General features: G+C 33.0%; 1 protein-coding gene across 1 annotated transcript; it reads right to left on the bottom strand.

The window, feature by feature from the left end:
• Positions 1-52: 52 nt before the first annotated feature.
• LOC129793664 (uncharacterized) lies at positions 53-13974 on the bottom strand. The gene is made up of 6 exons (XM_055833837.1): positions 13971-13974; positions 7674-7746; positions 6771-6860; positions 2039-2065; positions 556-758; positions 53-485 (listed from the first exon to the last, which is right to left on the bottom strand). The coding sequence occupies exons 2-6, from the start codon at positions 7720-7722 to the stop codon at positions 186-188; spliced, it is 669 nt and encodes a 222-aa protein (XP_055689812.1). The 5' UTR covers positions 7723-7746; positions 13971-13974; the 3' UTR covers positions 53-185.
• Between the last annotated feature and the right edge of the window lie 154 nt (positions 13975-14128).

The raw sequence follows: 14128 nt of genomic DNA, 5'->3' as shown, positions 1-14128 counted from the left end.
GTGTAGAAATGCATAAGTTGGACAAATTTTAAAAGTTTAAATAAATAAAACATTTTTTTAACTACAATTTAGTTATTTTTTATTAATTTATATTTGATATAAAAGCATATAAAACCACCTCCTTGTCTAAATAAAAAATTTATGCCGAAAAATGCTTCAAAAAATTCTTTAAAATTGTCTTTTCCTCAAATATAAGTCGGGCGTACGCCGTAGGAGCCTGAAGAGCCGGACCTTGGGGGACCATTCCCGTGCCAATTGGAGTCAAATCCACACGCTGAATCCGAATCGGAGTCTCCCATTGACGGGGGACCCTGTTGGTTGTCCCCAAAGCTGTGCATTGGTGCCCTTGGTTGATTGGGCGTCGTCGGGACGCTGTGGCTTCCCACGACGGCCGCCCCACTCGGCAGAACAGCCCCATAGTCGGCATGACGTCGTGTACGGCGCTTCTTGCTCCCATTCTTCGGTGGTGGCATGCTGGAGGGATTCTAAAAAAATTCAATAAAAAAGTTTAAAAAAAAATCCCCCAAAAAATAAAGAAGAAGAAAAAAAACTCACGTGAGGAAGATTATCGGCCGAGCCCCAGCTTTTGTGGAGTTTATCGAAGCGCTCAGAGGAGGTGGCGGAATACTTCCCCGATGGGACACTACTCCGGATCAGATTGCGATTCTGTGTACCATGATGATGATTGTTGCTGCTGCTGCTGCCCACTCCCAGAAAGTTGCGGAGTGAACCAATCCGCAGGAAGCCCGACTCTCTTTCTGCTTTTCCCAGCAAAGAGAAAATAGAATAGGATTTAGAAACTGATTTTAAAGTTTTTTTTATGATTTAGAGAAATCGAACAAAAGATTTAATAAAGAAAATTAAGTTCTAAGCAAATGAAATTGATTTAAAAATTTAGTAGAGATGAAGGAGTTTATTCGTTTCTGCATGGAATAGGGTTAAAAACAGGAAGTCTCTTTGATGATTTCTTATATTTATTTTTGATCGTCTATAGTCTAAAGTTTGAGAAACTTTAAGCTTTTCTTTAGAAGTCAAAAAATATATTTATGTGAGAAACGTTAAATTAAAAAATTAAAATAAAGAATTTTCAATCGTTGAAAAATCGTCAACTTAAAAAAATTATGTCAAACGTTAGAAGAAAAGCGTCATACGTAAAAACAAACGTCAAAACTTTGAAAAGAAACGTCAAACATTTGTAAAGAAATGTCATTCTTGAATCCATTTCCATCTCATCTCTAAAATTTAAAAAATAAAACTCAAAATATTTCCTTTAATAGATTAAATTTCTGACTACGCCCCATAACAAATATATGATGATTAAATTATAAAACAAAAAGAAAGAAAAAAATCTGCACGAAAGTGACGAAATGACCGTGAAATTGCGCGAGAATTTGAACTTCCTCTCTTTGCGTTTTGAGCAGCATTTTGTTATAGAAAAGTTGCACACAAAAGAGCTTCTTCTTTCCTCCCTCAATAATTGAGTTTTAACGTTAAAAAGAAACTAAATCACATCTAAATTGTAGTCTGATAGATGGATGGATGGATGTATTTAGCGTCTGCACGAATTACACGAAAATTAACATCTTCATTTTCCTCCCTCAATGCCCTCCCACGCTAACATCTTCTTGAAGCTTTATAGCTACCTGCCTGTACACAAGTATGATGAATTAATGCTCTTGAAATTGGTTAGAAAATTACGTGGTGCGAAGAAATAAAATTAAATAAAAAAAATTACAAAATATAAAAGAAGAAAAAAATTGTAAATTGAATTGACGTGCAGAGATCGCAACAATAAAATTTCTTCTACTTATTTGCGCTACGCATGAAGGAGGGAGGAGGCAGATCTTCTTTTTTTTTCGTTCAAAAGTTAAGAAGACAATTTAATTTCTATGCGAGAGCAACTTCATCCGCCCCCTTTGCGCGCTTCATCATTTTTTTTCATCTGAATTTCATGTTTCTTTTTTTTCGCAACAACACACTTTTTTTTAAACATGAATTATGAGTCATCTCCTCCACCCACGCATGGCATTGAACTCACCTGTTTGCTTTTTCTTTGCCTTGATTTCTGGAAGTAGACAAAAAAATGGAGAAAAGAATAATTAGTTAATTAATTATGTTTTATAATAATATTTGAGTAATTTATGTACAAAAAACAGATAAATTATAAAACATAAAGAGACATTTTATAAACAGAAAATAACATTTTTTATACAACAATAAAAGAATAAAAAATCACCAGGACTTGTGCTGAAAAGTTTTTTTATTCTGTGATGGATTAAGGCTATAACAAGATAAACAAACTACAGGAACAACACTACGAAGATAATTTTCTACGTGTAATAAATAAAAGACAAATAATAAAATAAACGTGACAATATTTTTAATGTAAAAAAAATACTTACCACCAGAAATAAATTTAAAAAAACTTGTTTAAAAAATTACAAAATTAAGAAAATAAAACTACAAAATCAAAAAATTAAACACACGAAATTCACAATAAAAATGCTTTTAGTTTGAACTTTAAAAAACTTAATCTAGATAAAAAAAACATTTTTAAACATTTGTTAGTGTTTAGAATTCTCTTAATAAATTTTTATCTCAAATGAGAAAAATGTGTTCTAAAATATCAAAGGAAAAAATCTTTTCATGGAGATTTGAACTCACATCTTTCCGCTTGATTGTTTGACACTCTAATCAATTGACCCAATAAAAGGTTAAATTTGTAGGAATTATTTTAGTATTTTTAATGATTTTCTTGCATTATTTGAATTCTCTTTTACTACCTTCAATGATTAGAATGATGATAAAAATTTCAAAGAATAAAATTAAATTTTCAAATGAAAAAGAGAATTAATTGAATTAAATGTATGAAAATTGCAAGATAATTATTATTTTCCTCCGTACAATATTGTACGTTAAACAGGGAGAATGAATGAATGAAAAAAACTGCCCCGAATGCCCTTAATTGGACTTGATGCAGCAATGCAGTGAAATATGCCTGAAGGAATTATAAAATAAAATATATAAAAATAAATGCATTCATTGCTCTGCATTTTGCGGAATTAATTTAATATTAAAAACTATGAAGCAAACATTGTTATGGAAAAGTTTTTTCTCGCTTTATATGATTTTGCAACTACATATAATGCTCTTCTGGATGGCTATTTAAATACATGAAGAGAATTCGTCGAATTCTTCGTGATTTATCATTCTTTTATCTCACCACTATCAGTGCGAATCCTTCATTTGTGAAAGAAATCTCATTATTTTGCAATTTATTCGCACTTTGCTCAAACTTGCGCGCCATAAAAGGCAACATTGAGAAAATGTTGGGTTAGATTGCATAAATGATGATCAATTGACACGCAATTTATACCCAGATGTGCACCTATTTTATCTTATTTTGAATAAATGTTTAGAAATTCATAATGTGCGCAGATCTCTATCAATTCTACAATCTCTATCAGATCTCCTTTTAATCCTCCTTCCCCCCTCGCACACACTTTTAATGCCAATTTGTATTTAATTGCAGTAATGATAAAGTGCAGGAGGAAAGGCGAGAAGATTTAAAAGAAGAGTTAAGAATTTTCCTTACGTTCCACTGAAATGAAATTAAATAAATAATGTTGAATGACTCTTAGGGGGAGGTGTTGCGCGCGGGAAAAAGTGCAGTAGCGGAAATATATTGCTAATTGCAATTATGCATCATCCCCCACAAAGTACTATTTGTTCACAACAATTTAACACAAACGATATAATTTTATTTTAATTTTTACACAATAAAATGCAAACCTTATCTTGTTGCAATGAAAACATCGAGGCTTAAGCAGTAAAAACTGTGTTAAATCATTTGCAAATTGAAAAAAAAATATTAATGCTAAATGGAATTAGATTTATTTTAGCTGTTGAAGGGGAAGAAAGAAATGTAGAGAATTTTAATTTCTATCTATGTTCTCAATGAAATTATTTTAAAGTCGTTAGATCGCATTTAGCTTAAAAGATTAATTTATTCAGTGCTATTCTATTTTTAGAACTGACTCTGATAAAATAATAAAAATAGTTCTTAAATATTCTTTAAAAAAAATGAAAACAATTTTCTTAATCGGTTAAAGCTAAAAACTATCTCTAGCGGAAACTTGTAAGATCAAATCTCACTTAAAAATATTTATAGAACTCGTTTCTTTACATTTTGTCCAAAATCTTGTAAGAAAAGAAATGATTTTTGGAAGAATCGTTATTTTCTTTAGAGTTATAAAGCATTGGAGCATTTTTCACAAAAAATAAATGAAAAGAAATATCCTGCATAAAATCCTTCTTTAATTATCCTTTTTTTTACACTAAATAATAATTAATATATTCATGGAAGGTGCAACAACAACAAATACTTTGCAATTTTTTTTCTAGAAGAATTTTTTCTCTGCGAGGGGAGAAAAGTAAAAATTAAAAATATTTTTGTAACGAAAACTCAAGAATTTTAACAAGCTTCGCAACTGCCACGCATGGTCGTATCGAATATTCGTGTGCTGCCATGTAGTTCATAAAGACTCTGAGGGTAGCACAGTGGCTTGGCGCAAGGGACAAAGGTGTAGTAATCGCGAATGGCGAAGAATATGACCAGAAGTTGGCCGAAAAATAGAGATTCCCCACCCGGATAAGGGCAAGAAGATGTTGTTGTACAAAAATGCAGTGCAAAGAGGGGGTCGGAACACTCGAAATTCCACACTAAATTGCTGACGAATGTAAAACAAGAATATTTACACGACTCCGAGGCGCAATTATTGCTGCTTTGAGCATTAATTGAAATTAAATTGTAGCATGTTGCTATTTATTTAAATTACAAACCCCTTTTTGCCTGTGAGAGAGAGCGCGAAAGAAGGAAAGAGAGAGCCAATAGTGAGATTTTTCTTTTACCTCACCCGCCAGACCTCTACCTCACCCTTCATTCCGTCCTCAATCACTTCATGCATAGAGAAAAAGGCAAAAAAAAAAGAATTCAGCAACGACCAACATCTTGCGGCAACAATTAACATTGCAGAAAAAAACAGCGGCAAAATAAAAAAAGAAAATTTATGAAGAAAATAGGGATAAAAAAAAAATTGCTGAAGGGATCATGCAGTTAAAAAAAACTACACCAAAATTAATTTCCTCACACTTGCCTCCATGTTGAAAAGGCGAGTAAGCGCCTTGCTTGAATTTCTTCAGTTTACGCATTTTTCATTTTATTTTAATTTTTGTTTCATTTCCATGTTAATTGGACGATGGATGCATGAAAAAGAAGAGAGAAAAATCCACAACAATTTGTTAATTAAGTTCTTGAAGGAATAGAGTTGAGGGAATTTTCAAAATGGAGGACAAATCATTCAAAATATTTTCCGTTAAAAAACCATTTTGAGTAGACACACTTAACCTTATTTTTTTCGATGCTCGAATAAATTTTAAATTTATTTAACAACATTTATTAATTTTATAAGAAAAAGAGAAAATTAATTTATTTCTCTAAACCCAAATCAAACCCCTCTAACAATCTACAAAAGAAAACTCTTCTAAAATCTAAAGAAAAAAAAACATGTTAGTGCATTCAATTTTCACTCAAACTACCTCTCAATCTATTGATCAAACGTGCAGGTTACATAATACTTCATTTTTAATTGTAATAACAAAAGAAATACTTCATTTTCAACAATAATTTTAACAAATGAAAGAAAATCTCCAAGGAAATACCGAAAAGTAAGGTTATTTGGAATGTCGGTCATTGCTGAGCTTTGGCTTCATCGTTGTTTCATTATCTTATCGACAATATGGCGGCGTTAATTCAAGGTAATCGATACTTAGGATATGTTTGATTTTATTTCGATTATGATTTGATGATTAGTTATCGTTGTCTGATTTTTGTATAATTTTCCATTTAAATTTAATCCATCCATAATATCATTTTGTTTGTTTTTTTTCCGTTATAGAGAATGGATTTTCTTTATTGATAAAAATTGCTCCTTTGTTGTTTTTTTGTGTCCTTCATTCAACTGTATCGATAATTTTATATCGACAACATGGCGGCCTTTCTATTTTTATGGATAAATAAGCCATTTTGTTAATTTATCGATAAAATTGTTAATTATCTTCCTCTTGCTTTAAAATATTAACAATTTCGTTAATTATTCTCAGCAGTAAAGTTGCATTGATGCTGGTTTATCTACAAAATGGCGCCTTTGATGCCTTATCAACAATATGACCACTCTGACGGTTTTGCATCAACAACATGGCCTCTCTAACGAATTTATAGTCAAATTGACTGTAAAAAACGTTCTTCTATCACCAATTTTGCCACCTTCTCGCTGTTAGCTCTTAATAAAATTCCCCGATGTTTATTTTCCAACAAAATGGCGATCTTAACGATTTTTCATCAACAAAATGGCCGCCATTGCACAAACAAAATTAGTATCTCTTCCTTCCGGTTGTTCCAAATTTCTTCCTGAGAAAGCTCTTATTGGCCTTTCCACGACGCCTTCCCACTGTTTGCGATCCCCCAATTTCTGACCCACCCTCCACACTAAAGAGACTCTCAGTGTCCCCATCAACTTCCGGTGCTTGCTGATGCTCAAGCCGCTGAACAAGGACTGAGGCACTCCGCTGAACGGACGATGGGGAATTTTCTGTTGCATTTTTGGGGGTTTTCTTATTCTTCCTCATGGGGATTGTTGAGCGATAATTCGGCTCAGTGTCGTCGAAGAAGCTAAAAACGGATGCTGTTGGTGACACAGGATAATACTTACTGCTGTACGTCGATGCGGACACAGCTGTCTTCTGCCGACGATAGTCCAGAGCTTTCTTTCCGCTCCAATCGAGGATGTCCCGGTCGGCTTCTGCAGAGGAATTTATTTAATTAAAAGACGAAGAAAAGAATTCTAAGAGAGATCCCTTTTTAATGTTACAACATTGTCTGCTGCGTGAATTATGCCGAGCAAGGTGTTTGCTTTATTGGCATTCAGTATGGGTTATAAAAATGTAATGAGAAAATTATGCTACTATGCTTATTTGCCCTTTGCACTCTATATAATCCACCTTAACAATGTTCCTTGGCAGTCTATAAATCATTTAAGAAAAGAATGAAAAAAAAAACCCATCCACGCATGAAACGCGCAAAGCCACCGAACATTTCCATGCGTGGTGTGTGTTTGTGTGTCAACAGACCATAAAAAAAACTAAGGGTTGGGGGCCAATTGAGGGGTCAATTTGTATGATCAACAATTGATTAATTTTTGGGATTAAATAAAGAGAGTTATCAAAGAGATTTTTGAGTGGATCAAAATCGTGTATTTAGTTGAGCTCTGAAGAGGTTCTTTTGATCTTCGAGGTTTTCCTCTCTTTAGAGGCATGTTGCCCTCATAAATCACCACCACTCTCTCATATCAGTTCAACATAGACCTTTATCAATATTTACATACAAATTGAAAACACATTTGTGTCATACTGCCGAAAAAAACGATCGTGATTTGCTTGAAAAACTTCTTTTACTCCTCAATTCATTTTATATGTAAACACACCGGCATTTGATAACGCCAAAAGCACTCAAACCGTGTGATTGATCCACATTTCCCTCCCCAAATAAAAAAACTCGCGATATGGAGGTATATAGAATGAAATAAAGTTAAAGAAAGAAAAAAAAAGTTACTCACTGTAGACATTCTGGAGCAGCTCGAAGATGTTATCGCGCCCAAACTGCATGGCAATGTGGAGTGGTGTGTAGCCCTGCAGGAGAGACGGAGAAGAAGATGGAAATGAGGTGTGAATGGGTTGTATTCAATGAAATCATAAAGTAATAATAATAATGTTCACAGAGCAATTAAAGGCATCACAGAGACTTTACTGATAAATAACATCCAATAAAAAGAAATCTTTCTTGGGGTGATTTATAAATTGGAATTTTGAGGTAATAAAAGAAATAATTTCAAAAGAAATTAGTTGAAAAATTGATTGTTTAGGTAGAAATAAATTAATTTGAAAATTAAACAAAACATTGAAAACATTAGGGGTAAAGTCAACATATGACCTTAAGAAGCTCATTGACGAACCTATAAAGATATTCTTAAGAAGATTTTTTGATTGTTTAAACAAAAGACGAATTTTTGGGACTTATAGAACCTAGAAGGATCCTCTTAATATTTATTTAAAAATAAGTTTATTAAGGTAAAAAATTTTAGACTCAAGAATTTAAATAACCCCTTCAAAAACTTTTAATGACTTTTAGCAGTCAAACTATTAAAAACACCGATTAGGGCGCTTCTAAGAGAAATTTTTATAATTTTCTACGGAACATCTTTAACCGAACCCTTTTGCTGCCAATTTAAAGTCTTCTCCTTCACGCATTTATTTTCAATATCTCTGCTTTTTTATTTTTTAATAAAATCACATGTTTTATTCTCAAATTGCGTAAAGGAGTGAGGGAAGGTAGAAAAAAAGCGAAATTGCACGGCAAAAGGATTCAATTTAAAATCAACCCCTTTCACCCCTTTTTTCAACAAACTTACAGGCAGAGGGTGCGGGATCAACTGTTGAAGAGACTTACACGCGGAAGAAGTCACCATGTGAATGATATTACCGTCATATTTTACACTTTTACACAATATTAAATTTTTTTCTTATACTCGCGCGGGGGTTGTTTAACACCCCCTCCCACTCCCCCTCCGCGTCATATCAAACACAGGGTAAAAGAAGGAACAGAAGTTTTCGTATAATTTTGCGTGGAATAAATTTCAACGTATGATGGTGGTTTGTTTTATTGAACTTTTCTCCTTTGACTCAATAAATTGTTCTTCAGGATGTTTCATTGAAGGAAAGCTAAAGGAGTGGGTGGGGTGTGTTGTGAAAAAATTGAGGACAATGTACGAGAAGGGAAAAAGAAGGAAAAAAATTTCAAATTAATACAGTTTGTGCTGTTTTTTTTTTTGAGACCAATATGGTGATGAAAAGCGTTATGTATGTATGTTTGGAGATATGTACAATTTTGTTAAAATATACATACATAATACAAAATACAGGATATGGGAGAGAGAGTGGAGTATAAATTCATGAAACGCATGTATATCCCATGTTGTGACCATCGGTTCCACTTGGGGGACCCTCTCGAGAGCACCAAGCAATAACTCCGCAACATATAACTCTCTGGGTCATTATAATTTCACACACGGGACAAGGCTCTTAATTGATAACCGATGTCGCTTTGGCTGGTGCTGGAGAATTTCAAATGATCATTGTTCAATTGTTGTATTAAATTTGTTGTCCCAAAATGCATTTTGCAAAAGAGACTACGACGTAGCTCTCTGCAGTTGCTGTTGCTGGGAGGGGGGGGGGGGGGGTAAAAATTTCAAGGGGTGTTTATCTGGTTTATCTGAATGGAAATATTCGGAACATTTGCGAAAAGACATCAAAATATTCGGCACATTAGTTTTTAGTTATAAAAATAGATCAAGATTGGGAAGAAAAAGCCTAAAAAGTACTGAATTTGAGCCTAGAAATATTAAATTCAAGCCTAAAAGCACTCAATTCAAACCTAAAAATAAACAAAACATGAGGCAAAAGGAGTAAATTGAAGCCTAAAACTATAAAACTCAGGGCTAAAAATATTAAATTTAATCCCAAAAAAAAATATATATATTCGGTTTGTAATTTTAAAAAGTTATCCTGCCTGGATTGACGAGTATAGGCTTAAAAGTACTAAATTCAAGCCGAAAAAAAATTAGCTGAAATAGAAAAATATTTCAATCTTCGAAATATTCAGAGTATTTGCCAATATTCAAAAAAAAATTCTTAAAAGTAGTCAAAAATATTTGCCAGATAAACACCCCTTAAAAATTTATAATTTTGGCAAAACATCTACCAAACACTCAATACATTAAAAGGAAATCTCTTGGCGATTTGTGGAGATTCCCACCACCCTCCACCCCCGCTCTATTTCACACCTTTTTGCAGCGATTTGTAATAATTTGTTCAATAAAACGAATTTTCCCTTCATTCAGTTAAATTCCCCTTCTCGAAATATTCCATTTTCACTTATGTTTTCCACCTTAACTTTATGCAATTTTTCACCTCTGCTTTTTGCCGCGTTGTTCAAACATAATTTTCCACCTAAACATTATGCAAAAAAAGAGTGTGAATTTTTTGTTTAGAAGAGAGTGAAAAAAAGTGGAGATATCATTAGTTTCTGTACTTTGCTATGTGTTACAAATGTTTATTCTTGTTTTACAATTTGATGGGGGTATACCTTACGATGTACACCTACCGATTATATGTGGAATTGTTTCTCTTTTTGTTTCAATGCCATAACAATTTCTTGGAATTTTAGAGAAGAAAACGAGAGAGAGAGAATTTTTCATCAATGAAAATTTTTGTGTTTTTCTCATTTAACAATTATTTCATACCTTTCTTTCAATTTTATTAAATACAACATTAAAAATAATTTATGATTATTTTCATAACTTTCAAAACTGAAATTTGGACTTATTTTCTTTTAATAAGAGCCTGAAAAAGATATGGAAGGACTCTATTCATTTTTATTCTAATCAAAACATGAAACACAAAACAACTAATAAAAATAATTCCGCGTAGAAATCACGTGAGAAAAAGGAGAAAAAAAACATTTAATAAAACACCTAAAAATTTAATAAAATTTGCCCTCAACTGCATAATTATATATTTTTTTAATTTTTCAATTTCTTAAGAATTTTCATTTAACTTAATATAAATTCAAAAATCATAAAAATATTAATTCTTCTGCAAGTGAAATTTTTAGATTTTTAAACGTCGCAAATTTAATATAAATCCTCACCCCCTTTTCTCACCCATTCCCACCCATATTGAATCCCAATAATGAAAAAAATAATGTCACAAAAATTGTGAGATGTTTTCCCGTCGCATTTCAATTTTATTTTGTAATGTTATGTTATGTAGTCGAAAATTGAAACTGAAGCATAAACATCATTCGAGTGTGAGTCGCAAAAAAAAGGTTCATACACAGAAATGCGAATAAATGCATAATGTAGGTAGTTCGGGGGACAAAAAAGAACGGGGTGAAAGAGGGAAAAGGATACAGTTTAAATTTTTAATTGCTGCACAATTGCAGAAAATCCAATTTTCATGGTATGTCAGGAATTGTTTTGTATGCCATGGCTCACACTCAATTTGACCAAATAACCACTTCTGTGGGCCCCATCAGGGATACATACAGAGAGAGAGAGAGGACGAAAAAAAAAGTTTAGCCGTTGTAGCTTGTCAATCAAATTATACAGTGAATTTAAAATTAAAACCACTCAAATGGGGAAATTGCACACTATGTAATGTACAGAGTATGGCCGCACATTTGACTTCAATATTGTGAAGTTGTTCTGTGCTGGCTGATGGCAATGTCAAGGAAAAAGGAGGGAGACCCTGCGTTGGATTGTCTCGCACCCATTTCACATTCGTCGCCAAGTTCTTCTGCATTAAAATGAGCTGAATACCTAGCTGCTGGAAGCTACTATACTGCTCACAGCATAAACTGAAGGGACACAGACTTCTTGTTGAGAATATTAATTTCTTTTTAAACAAAAAAGAAATCCCAAAAAATTAAGAAGGATTTTGTGGTTTAAGCGCCACTTAAGTAATAAAAAATTCTCGCGCATCACGTAACATAATTTGCTGTGAGATAATCTAAAAGATGAAAAATGCACAAAGAATGAGCTTCTGAAAAGTATCCTCAAAGTGCACACGACTAATTAATTCATATGAAGCAAAAATGAATAAATTTTCTCATTGTAAAATTTTGCATCAATCCCCATATAATTCTTGCAGATTAAACATCTTCTTGTGCCTATTTATTGCTATCTATTTTGTATTTTTCTTGCATAGAAAACTCTCACAGAGCAATACAACTCGTGTTCTGCGAGGAAAAGTCACAGATTATGTGTTTCAGTTGAATGTTTTTGGTTAAATTAAAGAGAAAAAGGGCCATAGGAATCGTTAAGTAATTTCTTTCTCTCATAGAATCGGTTCTATAATTGCAAAATTTGTTAATAATAACCTTCTTGGGATATAAAGGAGATTAAAAAATAATCAAAACGTCGCTGGACTGTAGAATTAACCTTTAATTTTCTTTTATTCTCTCTTAACTTTTTAATAAATTTTGACTAAAATTCTCTTCGTTAACCTCAAATTATAATTTTCTCAAACCAATGGTGAGAGCATAAAAATCCCACAAGCCACTAAGCACCTCTCAGCTTACCCATCAATGCAATTTTTCTTCTTGTTCTGAATACTCTCATATCATTTTTCATGTTTTTTGTCCACAATTTTTGCCACAATTAATCACAAAATAAAACCCATTGGAATAAACAAGTCCCCAGAGCAGAGGGAATTTTACCTCATAATTTGATGTGATGACAGACACACATGGAGATTTTCTCCATAGATATACGAAGGGGGCAACATGAGAGGTCGCGCATACAATCTCCCCTTGATGGACTCATGGCGATTTATTTGTGAAAATATTTTTTTTATTAAACGAAAAATTAAATTGCATTTTGCAGATAAATATTCATATTTTTTTAATTTATAAGAAGAGAGAGAAAAATAAATATTCAAGTGCCAGATAATTCACGAAGCGTTTAGAAGCCCTTCATCTGTACAAAGTGCGTTTTGTTATGCGTGGCGTATTGATAAAATGGATCAATTACGATAAAGAAAAAATAAAATAAAACATAATCTCTCAATTTAATCGATTAATCAAAAACACGCGATTACATTTTATTGAATTGTTGGAGTAAAACAGAAAATTCTTAAAATACAATCAAAATGTTTATGAGATGTTTGTGATTGATCTGCTGAGGGGGAGAAAAAAACAAAGAGAGATAGGTATGCTGTGGGAGTTCAGCCCTGGAATATCACACGCATAGCTGACCCATATAGAATTACGGCGAATTTATTTTCACGGCGACGACATGCATCTGAAATGCGAAGGCAGGTTCAGCTTAATGAAAGATGGGCAGGAGCGTGATAAAGAAATTTGTGGTCTCTTGGCGCATTTGCCTTTTTTTTTCCTTTTGCCCGCGCGTTCTTTCGCAAGAAAACTCTCCCTGTGTCTTCCTTAAATGGGCCTCCGCCACTTAAGATATATTGCAGCATCAAATGCTTAAGAAATCACATAAAGAGATTACAATAAATTATCTCTCACCGTGGATTGGATGCAAAATTAAATGCGCGCCTGTGCTCGAATTTACTCTTTCACAGCCTTTTCCGGTGTTTCTTTTTCCTTCTTTTTTTTTCTTAGTCTAGAGAAGTGAAGCAGAGGGGATTTCGCAGAGTGCTGACTAACTGGGAGTCTGTGTTGTAATTTATATTTTGCTATTTTCAATAACTAAAATCGTTTGGAAATTCTTTTAAAAGCGATCGAGATATTCTTTTTAAGGATGATCGCCATGCTTTTTGGAACGATCACTATTCTCTTAGATCGATCATCATTTTTTGAAAATGATCTTCATGCTTCAGAACGCGATCTCCAAGTGTTCAGGACGATCACAATGTTTTTTTTTTTAGAATGATCACCAAGCTTTTTGGAACGATCACATTTTTTTTAGAATGATCATAACGTTGTAGAACGATCTTTGTGCTCTTAGAACAATAAATAAATGAATGAATAATTATCTTAGTTTCAAAACGCGATCATCCTGTTTTCAGAACGATAACTATATTTTTTTAAAAGGCGAATATTTCCACAAATATTAGAATGATCACTAAATGTCATATTTTTCTTCTCTGACCTAAATTCATCGTAAAGATCGTTAAAGTTTCCTCAAAATTAACATTTCAAATTCATAAAATCAACTGATCGAAGACTTCAAAACAAGATAATTCTTCTCAAAACTCAATCGCTTTGCTCCCTTTGATCCTTCTATGTTAAGAAAATACATGAAAATTCATTAGAAAGAAAGGAAACTACTTACTCCATTCTGCAAAATAGTTGAGGTGTTACCGGAGTGTCGCCATTGTCAATTTGTCAACCGTATCCAGGTGAGAGAGAGAGCGAGGGTAGTCCATCGGGAACATCAAGATCAGAACCATCAAAGGAATGCAAAGAGAAAAGAAAAGCCAAACACAAGAG

Source organism: Lutzomyia longipalpis, chromosome 3, assembly GCF_024334085.1.
Source record: "Lutzomyia longipalpis isolate SR_M1_2022 chromosome 3, ASM2433408v1".
NCBI classification, from domain to species: Eukaryota; Metazoa; Arthropoda; class Insecta; order Diptera; family Psychodidae; genus Lutzomyia; species Lutzomyia longipalpis.
This window is presented reverse-complemented; position numbering and strand designations above follow the sequence as displayed.